The 14917-nt window shown below is 35.9% G+C and overlaps 1 protein-coding gene across 1 annotated transcript in view; it reads left to right on the top strand.

Moving 5' to 3' along the window:
- Positions 1 to 14917, top strand: part of SLC25A12 (solute carrier family 25 member 12) — a 102476-nt gene that overhangs the window by 36767 nt on the left and 50792 nt on the right. The window contains exon 5 of the mRNA XM_021702972.2: positions 1306 to 1445. Coding sequence (XP_021558647.2) covers positions 1306 to 1445 — 140 coding nt within the window. The remainder of the gene's footprint in view (positions 1 to 1305; positions 1446 to 14917) is intronic.

Below are 14917 nucleotides of genomic sequence, written 5' to 3'. Positions count from 1 at the left end.
CCCATCTCCCCAGTGACATCCAATGCCTTCTTCCAACTTACTGATAGCTGTGACCTATTCAGAGCTGTACATTGAATCCAGACTGGTAGGATTTCCAGTTCAGAATTCTTCTACCTTCTTCCACCTTCTCCCAATAGCAATGCTTTTATCAAGAAAAAAAGGTATATAAAACTAAAGGGAATCCATTAAACCATTTACAATGTGAGATCGGTATCTTATTCAAAGAATTTGCAGAAATTAGAGAAAAGAGTATAGTTGGAGATTATAAAACATTAAACTTCTACTAATTAGTAAAATTGATAGCTATGGATGGTAAAACACTTCCACTAATATAATTGGCATAAACTTGAAAATAATTTTGTTCTTAAGACATGAGTAAAACAGGCTTCCTGCTTTCTTAACTTTGCTAATGATTTTTTTTTTTTTTTTTTTTTTGGCATGAGCTTCTGAATTAGGCTATCCAGTCTATGCTTGTTAAAGTACCAGTCATTTGTGAATTGACTTTTATAGTAAGTGTAGAACTGTGTAAAGAAAGTGACTGACGTTGTTAGTGCATGAAGACAAGCTGTCATAGGGTTTTGGTTGTATATTACAAGCTTGACTGGTTCCTATCTAAAAGTGTAGTGTGTTTAGTCCTTCTTTATTTAAAAGTGAATCACTAATTTCACTTATCTTAAAATATTTTTAATAGTTGAGACTAATAATCATGCTTTTTATGGGGATTTTGAAGCTTTGTGTCAAGACCATATTTTTGACAATATCAGAAGCTTTTAATAAGGTGCTTGCTGCTGAGCTAATGATATGCTTTTGGTAGTATTTCTTATACTTATCTTCAATAGACATTCAGGCTAGTGTGAATGTAATAATCAAGCCTCAATCAAACCATACTTAGTATGACAAATATTGCATTATACTGTAATTTAGGTATTCATGCTTCTGATAAAGGGCTTAATTCGACTCCTTGAGGAATCGGGAAAACACTATTGATTTTATACTGGAATGCAAAGTAGCAGCCATTTATAGTGCAAGATATAAATCACTTCCTAATTAAAATTAAATCAAGAGAAATTAAGAATCTCGTGGCCTTATATGTAATGGTACACAATCTTAAGTGTAAAATTATATTTTGTATCAATTGTGTTCCTGTGCATGGGTTTCTGGGCACAAAAAATTTTGCAGCTAATCTTAATAGAAGCAGATAATATTGACTTGAAATTTCTCTTAATTTCTTTCTGTAGGAACATTGCAGTGGACTAAACTACTTATTCCAGATATAATTTATTTATTTTTGTTTTCCCTTTTAAGAAAATGTCAAAGAAATTTTTGGACAGACTATTATTCATCATCATATCCCTTTTAACTGGGACTGTGAATTTATCCGACTGCATTTTGGGCATAATCGGAAGAAGCATCTTAACTACACAGAATTCACACAGTTTCTCCAGGTGAGCTTAGTTTTCCTAACTGGTGTAAATACATACCTTTTCTCCTCCACTTTTTAGTTTTAAGTTTATTACCAAAAATAGCAATTCCTTGTGGCATTACACCCCCATTTTTCATTTCCCACTCCCAGAGGCAACTTTTTAAAACTCTTGTAATTGTTTCTTTCAGTGATTACTTCTATAGCTTTAAGTAATAAACTTGCATTGGCACTTCTATTTTTTTAATCTTTTTTTTTTTTTTTAAAGATTTTATTATTTATTTGACAGAGAGAGACACAGCAAGAGAGGGAACACAAGCAGGGGGAATGGGAGAGGGAGAAGCAGGCTTCCCGCGGAGCAGAGAGCCCGATGTGGGGCTCGATCCCAGGACGCTGGGATCATGATCTGAGCCGAAGGCAGACGCTTAATGACTGAGCCACCCAGGCGCCCCTTAATCTATTTTTTTAATTGAAGTATGGTTGACACACAGTGTTAAATTGTGATTGCTTAGTCTATGCTCACCACAAGTGTAGCTATCGTCTGTCACCATACGATGCTACTATAGTACCATTCATTATATTCCCTATGCTGTGCCTTTCATCTCTGACTTATTCATGCCATAACTGGAAGCCTGTACACCCCACTTTCCTTCACCCATTTTGCCCATTCCTCCACACGCTTCCCCTCTGACAACCACCAGTTTTCTGTATTTATGGGTCTGTTTCTGCTTTGTTTGTTCATTTGTTTTATTTTTTAGATTCCACATATAAGTAAAATCATATGGTATTTGTCTTTGACTTATTTCATTTAGCATAATACCCTCTAGGTCTGTCACTACTGTTGTAAATGGCAGGATCTCATTCTTTTTTTTTTTTTATGGCTGAGTAATATTCCATTGTACGTATATACCACATCTTTTTTATTCATTTATTGAGGGATACTTGGGTTGCTTCCAGGTATCTTGGCTATTGTAAATAACGTGGCAATAAACATAGGGGTTCTCATATCTTTTCAAATTAGTGTTTTCATTTTCTTTGGGTAAATACCCAGTAGTGGAATTACTGGATTGTATGGTGTTTCTGTCTTTAATTATTTCGAGGAACCTCCATACTGTTTTCTACAATGGCTGCACCAATTTACATTCCCACCAACAGTGCATGAGGGGTCCCTTTTCTCCACATCCTCAACAGTACTTGTGATTTCTTGTGTTTCTAATACTAGCCATTCTAACAGATGTGAGGAGATATCTCATTGTGTGTGGGTTTTTTTAAGATTTATTTATTTATTTTAGAGAAAGAGTGGGGGGGGTTGAGGGGCGGAGGGAGAAGGTGAGGGTGTCTTAAGCAGACTCTGAGCTGAGCAGAGCCCGACACGGGGCCCGATCCCATGACCCTGATATCACAACCTGAGCTGACATTAGGAGTTGGATGCTTAATGGACTGTGGGGGCCATCTGGATGTCTTCTTTGGGAAAATGTCCATTCATCTCCTCTGCCTGTCTTTCTGCAGATATTTTCTCCCATTAACTATGTTGTTTTTTTCTTTTATTGATGGTTTCCTTTGCTGTGCAAAAGCTTTTTATTTTGGTATAGTCCCAATAGTTTACTTTTGATTTTGTTTCCCTTGCCTCAGGAGACATATTTAGAAAACTGTTGCTAAGGCCAATGGCAGTGAGATTACTGCCTATGTTTTCTTCTAGGAGTTTCATGGTTTCAGGTCTTACGTTTAGGTCTTTAATCCATTTTGAGTTTATTTTTGTGTGTGGTGTAAGAAAGTGGTCCAATGTCATTCTTTTGCATCGTTTTGTCCAGTTTTCCTAACACCATTTATAGAAGAGATTGTCTTTTCCTCATTATATATTCTTTCCTGTTTTGTTGTAGATTAACTGACCATTTATGGTCAAATTGTGGTTTTATTTCTGTGTTCTCTATTCTGTTCCATTGATCTATGTGTATTTTGGTGCTAGTACCATACTGTTTTGATTACTACAGCTTTGTAGTATATCTTGAAATCTGGGATTGTGGTACCTCCAGCTTTATTCTTCTTTCTCAAGATTGCATTGGCTATATGGGGTCTTCTGTGGTTTTGTACTCTACTTTAAAATTTTTCACTTTTAGGTATTTTTCTTTGAATTTGAACTGTGGAAGATTAGGAGCTGGTTCTTTTACCCCTCTCCCTTTCCCACAGACTTGGATATTTTCTATCTCCATCACCCATATAATTATGTTATGATTCTGCTTAGATCAATAATCATATTTTAATTACTATAATTTTATAAATACTACGCATGACTAAAATGATTACTTTTTTTAGGGTTTCTAGTTTTTCTTATTTGTTTAGTTTTCTATGTATTAAAGCTAATTCATTCTTAAATTTTGCCTCCGTTATTAACATCTCATTTTAATATGTTTAAAACGTATTAGGTATTCATTCTATCAATTTTGTCTTCTTGGAGCTCTCTAGGAGCTTTTTCTTTTTAAAAAATATCAAGGTAAAATTCACTTAACATAAAATTAACCATGTGAAAGTGCATAATTTAGTGGCATTTAGTACAATTCACAGCGTTGTGCAACTACTACCTTTGTCTTATTCCAAAACCTTTTCATTACCAAAAACACCCCTCTGTACTCATTAAGCAGTTACTTCCCATTCCTGTTTCTCCTCACCTCCTGGCAGTCACCAAACTACCTTCACCTCTGTGGATTTACCTACTCTGCATAGTTCATATACGGTAGCTCCCCCATTATTTACACTTTTGCTTTTTGCAGTTTCAGTGTACCTGCGGTCAACCGCAGTCCAGAAGCAGATAATCCTCCTTCTGATGTATCATCAGAAGGTTAGTAGTAGCCTAATGCTATGTCACAATGCTCACATCACCTCACTTCATCTTATCACTTAGACATTTTATCATCTCACATCATCACAAGAAGTTTGAGTACAGTACAGTAAGATATTTGAAGAGGGCGAGAGAGAAAGAGACTACATTCACATAACTTTTATTGCAATGTAATGTTATAATTGTTCTATCTTATTATTTTAGTGATTACTGTTAATCTCTTACTGTGTCCAATTTAGGAATTAAACTTTATCATAAGTATGTATGTATAGGAAGAAACAATATATATAGGGTTTGGTTCTATGTGCAGTGTCAGGCATCCCTTTAGGGATCTTGGAACATATCCCCCTTGGATAAGGGGATATGGATACTGCTGGTGAAATTATACAATTATCCATGTTGTAGCATGTATTACTACCTTATTCCTTTTTATGGCTGAATAATGTTCCATTGTATGGATATACAATATTTTGTCTATCCATTCATTAGTTGATGGACACTTGGGATGTTCTCACCTCACCTTTTGGCACTTGTGAACATTGGAGTACATGTATTTGTTTGAATACTTCTTTCCAAATCTTTTGAGTATATCCCTAGATGTGAAATTGCTATGTCATATGGTAATTTTATGTTTAGCTTTTTGAGGAATTGCCAGACTGTCTTCCATAGCCCCTGCACCATTTTCTTGGAACTTTCTGACTTGCTTCATGGCTGGAGGTTGGACTTCGTACTTTTTGCATAGCTGTCAGTCTGTCATCTCCCTTCACCTTCATCGTGGGGAATCCATTTGTCTTTATTTTATGTTGAATCTCCTGTTTTCTGGATTCCATCTCTTCCTTTATTATGGTTTACTTCCTCTTTTTGGTGGAATGCTTCCTGCAGGAGCTTCTTGAAGAAAGTAAAATAATTTTTTATGCGACTTTTCATATCAGAAAACCTCTGCTCTGTTTACACTTAGTATGACTGGGGGGGTATAGAATTCTCTTTTTTTTTTTTTTAAAGATTTTATTTATTTATTAGGGGGAGAGGGGGAGAGAGAGAGGGATTGAAAGAATGGGTGAGAGGAGGGGCAGGGGGAGAAGCAGACTCCCCGCAGAGCAGGGAGCCTGATATGGGGCTTGATCCCAGGACCTGGGATCATGACCTGAGCCGAAGGCAGACGCTTAACTAACTGAGGCACCCAGGTGCTGGACTGGGTATAGAATTCTTGTAGGAATTATTTTCCTTCTGATTTTGAGAACATTTCTCTTTTGTTTTCTTCCTGTTTTGCCACTGAAAAATCCAGTGCCATTCTCATTCTTGATTCTGTTTTGAAACATTTTTTTTACTCTGGAGGGTTTTCAGATTTATTTTTTTTCTTTTCTTCAGTATTTTGAAATTTCATGATGATACTCCTTGGTGTGGGACATTCAGTAGGCTCTTTGAAAACTTTTGTCCCTCAATTCTTGAAAATATTCTTATTACTTTTCTTATTTACTTTTCTTTCTTTCTAGGACTGGTCAACATATTAAATGTATGATTTAGTTTTTTCTTCTCTTCTACTTTTGAACCTTTTATTAAGTTTTTAATTTTGTTATATTTCAAATTTTCAGTTAAAAAGAACTGAATATTCCTTTCTGAATATTCCTTTTTAAAAAATAGCATATTATTTTTTCATGGATGTGCTATTTCTCTCCCTTCCCCAAAGATATTGAAGGCAGGTGTTTGTTTTTCACCCCCTCCAAAGTGTCTGTTTTCTCCAAGTTTCTTTCTTTTTCTTTGTTTGGCTTTACTCATGTCTGATTGTCATTGGTCCTCTGCTCATATTTAAGAGTGAGGCTTATTGGGAGTTCTGAGTTCATGGTCCTACTTATTAATCTTATTGTAAAGTTTGCTGGCTCAGCTGTTATATTGGGGACCCTCTAATGGCGGTATGTTCAGGTCTTTTCTTTTGCATCCCACCTGAATATTCAATCTGGCTTTTGACATTCTGGTTGCTGAAGAAGACAAGAGGGTTGGAGGTCTCAACATTCAGTATGGAGATGGACTTTCATTGAATTACCTCTTTTCTTCCTTTTTAAAAAATTTTTTAAAAAAGATTTTTATTTATTTATTTGACACAGAGAGAGAGAGACAGTGAGAGAGGGACACAAGCAGGGGGAGCGGAAGAGGGAGAAGCAGGCTTCCTGCAGAGCAGGGAGCCCGACGCGGGGCTCGATCCCAGGACCCTGGGATCATGACCTGAGCCGAAGGCAGATGCTTAATAACTGAGCCACCCAGGTGCCCCAAATTACCTCTTTTCAACTGCGCCTGGGCTCCGCTAGTACAGAGACCCTCTGTTACATTCTCGAGGCAGTGAACTTCTAGTCTTCTGCCAGCCTTGGGAAAGGGCAGAATCCTGGCTACAGTGAAGCAGTGCAAGTGACTAACTGCATTGAAACAGACTTCCATCTAAGCCTCCTATTTGTAGTTCCAGTCTATGGTCACTTCCAGGGGTACTAGTGTAGCCAATTCCTGAGTGTTTTGGGGGGTGCTGTCATGTATACATTGGACTGCTTTTTGGTTTTTTCCATGTCCAGTTTTCTTGAGTCTGCTAGGTCAGTTGTCACTTGCCTTTCTGCTCTCTAATCTTAATAATGTAGTTGCTATCTTCTTTTCTGTTCTCTTTGTCCTTGAGTGTCTGTTTTTAGTTCCTTTACTGTGATTTTACTGAAGAGTGGAGTTTTAGAAGACAGCAGAGTTACATGTACTAGGTCATTCTCCTTCACTCCCAGTTTCTGAAGCTCAGCTGTTTTCATCTCATAGTTGAAATGCATTTTAACTTGAGCATAACTTCCTTTTTTTTTACCCTTTCCTTCAGTTCCCCTATCCACACTTGAAATCTGAAAGCAGACTTATTTTATCTTTCATTTATTAGAGTATCTTTATCTTTTTAGATAAAGTATCTTTTTAGAGTATCTTTATGTATTTTATCTTTTATAAGCCTAGAGTATTGTTTTTCTTTATGAGCGTGATCACAGTTTGAAAACTATATCCTTTTGGTGTGGTTGTTTGTAGAATTCAGTGCTTGTTCTAACACTTGCACGGTTAGTGCCTACCTGACTGACATTGTAAAGTGCTCAAACTGGAAAAGTTGAAAATATTATTTATTTGAGACATGTTTATTTAAAAAAGGAAATGACCCCTGAAAGTAATACTACACTACACGAATTTGAATTTAAATAAAATCTTGAAAGAAAAAAAAATAAAATGAAAAAAGGAAATGTTCTTCCAACTAGGGTTTTTTAAGATTTCTCTAAAGATGGTTTGTTCTTGTCATTGGTTCCCTTGCATTTACTGAATATATTTTACAATATCTACTTCTACCCTATATATTAATTATACTACATAAACTGGAGAGCTGTAGATAGGAAACTTCTTTTTTCCCCCCTTTGTTTTGCTTCTCATTTGAAGTCCTCAATGTTAATTTTTTTAAACTTTTTATTTTGAAAGATTTCAAATATATTTATTTTTTTTTTAAAGATTTTATTTATTTGTTTGACAGAGAAAGACACAGTGAGAGAGGGAACACAAACAGGGAGTGGGAGAGGGAGAAGCAGACTCCCTGCCGAGCAGGGAGCCCGATGCGGGACTCGATCCAGGGACTCCAGGATCATGACCTGAGCCGAAGGCAGTCGCTTAACCACCTGAGCCACCCAGGCACCCAGATTTCAAATATATTTAAAAATAGAATAGTGTAATGAACTTCCATGTACCCATCAACCAGCTTTAGCAGTTATTAACTGTTGGCCGCTCTTATTTTGTCTATAGTTTCCACTGGCTCCCTCCCTCATTTGGAAGCCAATCCCATACACTCTACGGTTTCATCTGTGATACTTTCACTATGTATCTTTAAAAGATACATAGGAGTTCTCCAATTGTTAACCTAATAGAAAATAGAAAATCTATTCTTCCAGCATTACTCTTGCAGTGAAGATTCTGCTTTGTCTTTAATATAAAGGTCCACATTTTCTTCAGTACTGAGTGTCATTAATAAGGCTTCATTATGTCCATGGTTGCCACTGGATATTTCTGAGAGACTAAGACATGGGGAAGATAAAGACATGACAAAAACATAAAGAAGGAGGGGAAAAAAGAGGAGTGAGTAAGGGAAAACATATAAGACAGGGAGTGGACCTGTGTCTGTTTCTGATGCTGCTTAGGAATATCCTTTCTGTGGGGAATACTTTCAACAATATTTTAAGGTTGAAATAAAGACCTAAAATTCCTGCTTCATTTGAAGGGTGATATGGTTGGAGGTGATAGGAAGGATGGAGTGAGTAGGGAGAATGAAGAAAGTAGAAGAGGACAGAATTCACAAATATGTGGAGATTATACAACACACTGCTGAACAATTAATGGGTCATAGAATAAATCAAAAGGAAAATCAAAAAATATCATGAGACAAATGAAAACACAACATATCAAAATGTATGGGCTACAACAAAAGCAATTCTAAGAGGGAAGTTTATAGTAATAAACACCTACATTAAGAAAAAATAAAGAACCTACCTTTACATCTCAAGGAACTAGAAGAAAAATAAACTAAGGTCAAAGTCATCAGAAGGAAGAAAATAACAAAAGTCAAAGCAGAAATAAATGAAATATAATGACTAGGGAGACAATAGAAAAGATCAGTGAAACTAAGAGCTGTATTTTTTTTAAGATAAACAAAATTGGCAAATGTTTAGCTAGACTGAGGAAAAAAGACTTAGAAATGAAAGAGACATTACAATTGATAAGAGAAATACTAAGGATCATAAGAAACTACTGTGAATATTTGTATGCCAACAAATGAGGTAACCTAGAAGAAATGGATAAATTCCTAAAAACATACGCCCTACCAATTCTGAATCATGAAGAAATAAAAAATCTGAACAGACCAATTACTAGTAAGGAGATTGAATCAGTAATTAAAAACCTCCCAACAAAGAAAAGTATAGGACCAGATGGCTTTCCTGGTAAATACTACCAAACATCCAAATAAGAGTTAATACTAATTTTTCTCAAACTCTTCCAAAAAGTAGAAGAGGAGGGTACACTTCTTCCAAATTCACTTTACTAGACCAGTGTTAGCCCTGATACCAAAGCCAGATGAGGACTCTGCAAGAAAAGAAAATTACAGGTCAGTATTCTTGACGAAGATAGATGCAGATAGCCTCAACAAAATATTAGTAAACTGAATTTAATAGTACATTAAAGGGGGCATACACCAAGATCAAGTGGGATTTATTGCTGGAATGCTAGGAGGATTCATCATATGCAAATCATTAAATGTGGTATACCACGTTAACAAGATGAAGAGTAAAAATCGTATGATCATCTCAATAGATACAGATAGAGAAAAAAAATTGACAAAATTCATTATCCTTTCATGATAAAAATGCTTAGCAAATTAGGTGTAGATGGAACATACCTCAACATAATAAAGTGCATATATGATAAGACCATAGCTCACATCATGCTCAACAGTGAAAAGCTGAAAGCTTTAAGATCAGGAACAAGACAGGATGTCCACTTTTATCATTTTTATTAAAAAAAGTACTGGAAGTTTTAGCCAGAGCAATTAGTCAAGAAAAAGAAATAAAAGACATCCAAATTAGAAGGGAAGAAATAAAATTGTCCCTTTTTGCAGATGACATGATATATATAGAAAACCCTAAAAAACTACACAACACACACACACCAAAAACTATTAGCACTAATAAATGACTTAAGGAAAGTTTCAGGGTACAAAATCAATATACAAAAACAGTTGCATTTCTATACATTAATGATGAACTATTAAAAAGAGAAATTAAGAAAACAATCCCATTTGTAGAACATCAACAAGAATCAAATACTTAGGAATAAATTTAACCAAGAAAGTGAAAAATCTGGTCACTGAAAACTGTAAGCCATTGATGAAAGAAGTTGAAGAAGACAAAAATAAATGGAAAAATAATTGTGTTCATTTATTCAAAGAATTAATATTGTTAAAATGTCCATACTACCCAAAGTGATCTATGGATTCAACAGAGTCACTATCAAAATTCCAATGGCACTTTTTACAAAAATAGAAAAACAGTCCTAAAATTTGTATGGAACCACAAAAGACCTCAAATAGCCAAAGCAATTTTGAGAAGAACGAAGCTGGAGAATCACACTTTCCGAATTCAAACTGTATTGTGAAGCTATAATATTCAAAACGGTATGGTATTGTCAAAAACAGACACATAGATCAATGGAACAAAATAGCCCAGAAATAAACCCATGCATATATGGTCAATTAATTTCTGACAAAAGAGTTAAGAATATACAGTGGAGGAAGGGTAGTGTTTTTAATAAACAGTGTTGGGAAAACTGGATATTCACATGCAAAAGAATGAAACTGAACTCATATCTTATACCATACACAAAAAGCAACTCAAAATGGATTAAAAACTTGAGCATAAGACCTGAAACTGTAAACTCTTAGAAGAAAACAGAGTAGGTAATCTCCTAGACTTCAGGCTTGGCAATGATTTTTTTAATTTGACACCGAAAACAAAGGCAGCAAAAGCAAAAATAAACAAGTAGGACCACATCAACGTGAAAAGCTGCACAGTAAAGAAATCCGTCAACAAATGAAAAGGCAACCATTGGAATGGGAGAAAATATTTGCAAACCACTTATCTAATAAGGGATTGATATCCAAAATATACAAGGAATTTATACAACTCAATAACATACCTACATATATACATAAAAATAAAAATGGGCAAGGGACCTGAATAGTCATTTTCCCAAAAAAGACCTACAAATGCCAAGAGGTATATGAGAAGTTGTCCAACCTCACTAATCATCAGGGATAAGGGCAAAATAAAACCACAATGAGATGTTAACTTCATATTTGTTAGGATGTCTATTATCAAAAAGACCAGAGACGACAAATGCTGGCAAGGATGTGGAGAAAAGGGAACCCTTGTACATTGTTGGTGGCAATGTAAACTGGTACAGCCACTATGGAAAACAGTATGGAGGCTCATCAGGAAATTAAAAAGAGAGCCACCTTATGATCCAGCAATCCCACTTCTGGGTATGTATCCAAAGGAAACAAAAAGTCACTACTTCAAAGAGGTCGTTGGACTCCCATGTTTATTGTAGCATTATCACAATAGCCAAGGTATGGAAACAACCAAAGTGTCCGTTGGTGGATGAATGGATAAAGATGTGTGTGTGTGCTCACATGCACAGGCACACACGTGAGAATATTATTCACTCTAAAAAAAGAAGGAAGTCCTGTCATTTGCAATAATTTAGATGAACTTGGAGGACATTATACTAAGTGAAATAAGCCAGCCAGAGAAAGCCGTGTTACAAGGTATCACTTCTATGCAGAATCTTAAAAAAAAAGTTGAACACATAGAAACACAAAGTAGAATAGTGGTTGCCAGGGGCTGGGTTGGGAAGAGGGGTGGTGAGAGAAAGCCTCTCAGGAGAAGCTGGAAAAACATTACAAACTTTCAATCATAACATGAGTAAGGTCTGAGGATGTACTGTGTATCATGGTGACTGAATAATACTGTGCTGTATAATTGAAATTTTTAAAAAAAGATTTTATTTTAGAGAGTCGGGGTGGGGAGGGGCAGAGGGAAAAGAGAATCTTAAACAGACTCCACGCTGAGAGTGGACCCCGACGTGGGGCTCAATCTCAGGACTCCGAGATCACAATCTAAACTGAAATCAAGCGTTGGGACGCTTAACCGACTGCACCACCCAGCGCCCCTGTATAATTGAAATTTGCCAAGAGAGTAGAACTTGAGTGTTCTCATAAAAAAAAGATAACTATGTGACGTGGTGGATGTGTTACTTAACTTGGTGGGACTCCTTTCACAGTGTATGCATGTATCAAATCATGTTTCACACTTTAAATATATTATGATTTTGTTAATTTTATCTCAATAGAGTTGAAATTTAAAAAAAGTAGAAGAGTGGGAAAAGAAAACTTTGTCAAATCATGCTGGTTGTTTATTTTGTACTTACCAGTTGAGTTTTAGTTTCTCCACTCCTGTTGCTCTTTTCAAGAAAATCCAAACATTTAGATGTTTAATGATAGATGTTACAATGTTTAGATGTTTTCCTCAGTGTTATCATTTAATTTTTTAAAGTTATGACTATTGAAAGATTTAGTAGTTTTGATATACTTGTCTCTAGCCTGCCAACCTGCTAAGAAAAAATATCTTAAAAACTTCTTTTGTTGCTGGGATGCCTGGGTGGCGCAGTCAGTTAAGTGTCTGCCTTTGGGTTGGGTCACGAACCCGGGGTCGTGGGATCATGTCCCACGTCAGACTCCTTGCTCAGCGGGGAGCCTGCTTCTCCCTCTCCCTCTTCCTGCCACTCCCCCTGCTTGTGCTCTCTCTCTCTCTGACAAATAAATAAATAAAATATTTAAAAAAAACAACAACAACGAAACAACTTGTTTTGTTGGAGAGAGATAATGAGCAAATGTATAGGTTCTTTTAGAGGAGGCGGCAAGCACTCTGTTGTATGTGAATTTGGTTATTTGGTCAAACCACGCATTCCTCAGTTTTCATTTGAGCACCCACATATAGAAAAGATGTCTCTTGGGGCGCCTGGGTGGCTCAGTCGGTTAAGCATCTGCCTTTGGCTCAGGTCATGGTCTCAGGGTCCTGGGATCGAGCCCCATATGGGGCTCTCTGATCAGCAGGGAGTCTGCTTTTCCCTCTCACTCTCCCTCTGTGTGCACGTGCTCTCTCTCTCTCAAATAAATAAAATCTTAAAAAAAAAGATGTCCCTTTAAAAAAATAAGAAAATTAAGTTTTAAATAACATTAAATATTTTAATCTGACATCTAAAGCATATTGAACATAGCCTACTTCTTGCTTGACTTAATATTCATTTAATTCTGGTTGTCCAAATGTATATTACTTATTCCAGAGGTAACCTTGTCCATAATAATTTATAAATGGTGTTATAGCTTAATACCTGTGCAAGGAAATGGGAACTATTTTCATATTTACTTATAGTGCTATAGAGTCCAGTATGTACAATATTAAAGCCAAGACATGGATGTTTAAAAGAAATTTAATGTTCACAGTTATCACTGATGCTTTCACACTATTAATAAAACCATATTGTGAAAAAATTGTTTTGTTTAATATCATACAAATACAGAAAGTCACATACAACAAATAAATAGTTTGATGAGTTATTATGAGACAAACACTTAAGATAATTTAAATGTCTTTGAATTACCACTGATCTATCACAAGCCCATAGGAAAATAAATTAGTAAAATGGTGAGACTTCTGCCAAAAACTATTTTAATTTTTTTTAAAGATTATTTATTTGAGAAAGAGTTCACACGCACACGTGCGCTCAGTGGGGAGGGGCAGAGACAGAGCAAGAGAGAATCCCAAGCAGCAGAGAGCCTGACCTGGAGATCACGACATGAGCTCAAACCAAGAATTGGATGCTCAACTGAATGTACCACTGGGCACCCCCCCCAAAAACTATTTTAAATGTCAGAAAAAGCAACATTAATTTGTAGGCTTGCATAAATAAATTACAATGAAAATTGCAGTATTGTATCTATGAATAATATATATTTAGATATGAATTTTATTTCTAGAGTTGCAAATAGTATGAAAATGGCATCCAAGAGCACCATTATTATGTTGTGATAACAGATTTATTTGAATTATGTTATGGGTCGTCAGGGCAGAAATGCTCCAGTTTTGACTTTTCTATAGTATTTAGAGTATTACTGGCACATTTTATTGTTTTTGTTGATATCATTTATGACAAAAATTGGCTGCCCAATAGTTTAAAAGTTCAGTGATCTTTTGGATTATTTTACAGTTTATGAGTAACTGCTTCTCAAAGCCAGACAGAATGATAGCTGAACACTAGTTATCGGTTTGTTATTCATAACTTTCATGTTAGAATTACTAAGTATTGCTCTTACCAGTCAGTAGAGTTTCTCACGAAGTTCATTTTTTTTTTTTTAAAGATTTTATTTATTTATTTGAGACAGAGAGAATGAGAGAGACAGAGAGCACATGAGAGGGGGGAGGGTCAGAGGGAGAAGCAGGCTCCCTGCCGAGCAGGGAGCCCGATGCGGGACTCGATCCCGGGACTCCAGGATCATGACCTGAGCTGAAGGCAGTCGCTTAACCAACTGAGCCACCCAGGCGCCCTCACGAAGTTCATTTTTAAAAATTGTTTGAAAAGTAGTCTAATTCATTGAGAGGGAGAAAGAGACATTATAATTGCAGTATTTAAATTGAAATACTGAAAATTAATCTAAACTTTTAATTCAGAAATTACCCTTGGATAAGAATGCCTTCAAGCAGGAGAGAGTACATTTTAAAAGTCGAAGGAAAGCACAGAACTGTTTTCAGTGCTGGAAACTTTTCAAGTAAATGAAGGGTTTTTTCCTCCTCCCTTTTCTTTATTGCCATGCTGTGCTTCGTTCTTCCTGAGGAATAGTGTGTGGTACATTTTCAGGAAAACATGTTCCTTTTAAAAGAAATCAAAAGTTTTATAAATTCAGAGCTCTACAGTGTTGATTTCTGTAGTAAGTGCATGTAGGGAAAGAATGTCCTTCCTTTTCAAAACATGCAGTTGGGATGTGCTTTGACCAATCCAATGTCCTATTT

The sequence above is a fragment of the Neomonachus schauinslandi genome, chromosome 3, assembly GCF_002201575.2.
Source record: "Neomonachus schauinslandi chromosome 3, ASM220157v2, whole genome shotgun sequence".
Classification (NCBI taxonomy): Eukaryota; Metazoa; Chordata; class Mammalia; order Carnivora; family Phocidae; genus Neomonachus; species Neomonachus schauinslandi.
The sequence above is the reverse complement of the archived record's forward strand: the minus strand, read 5'-3'. Positions and strand labels throughout refer to the sequence as shown.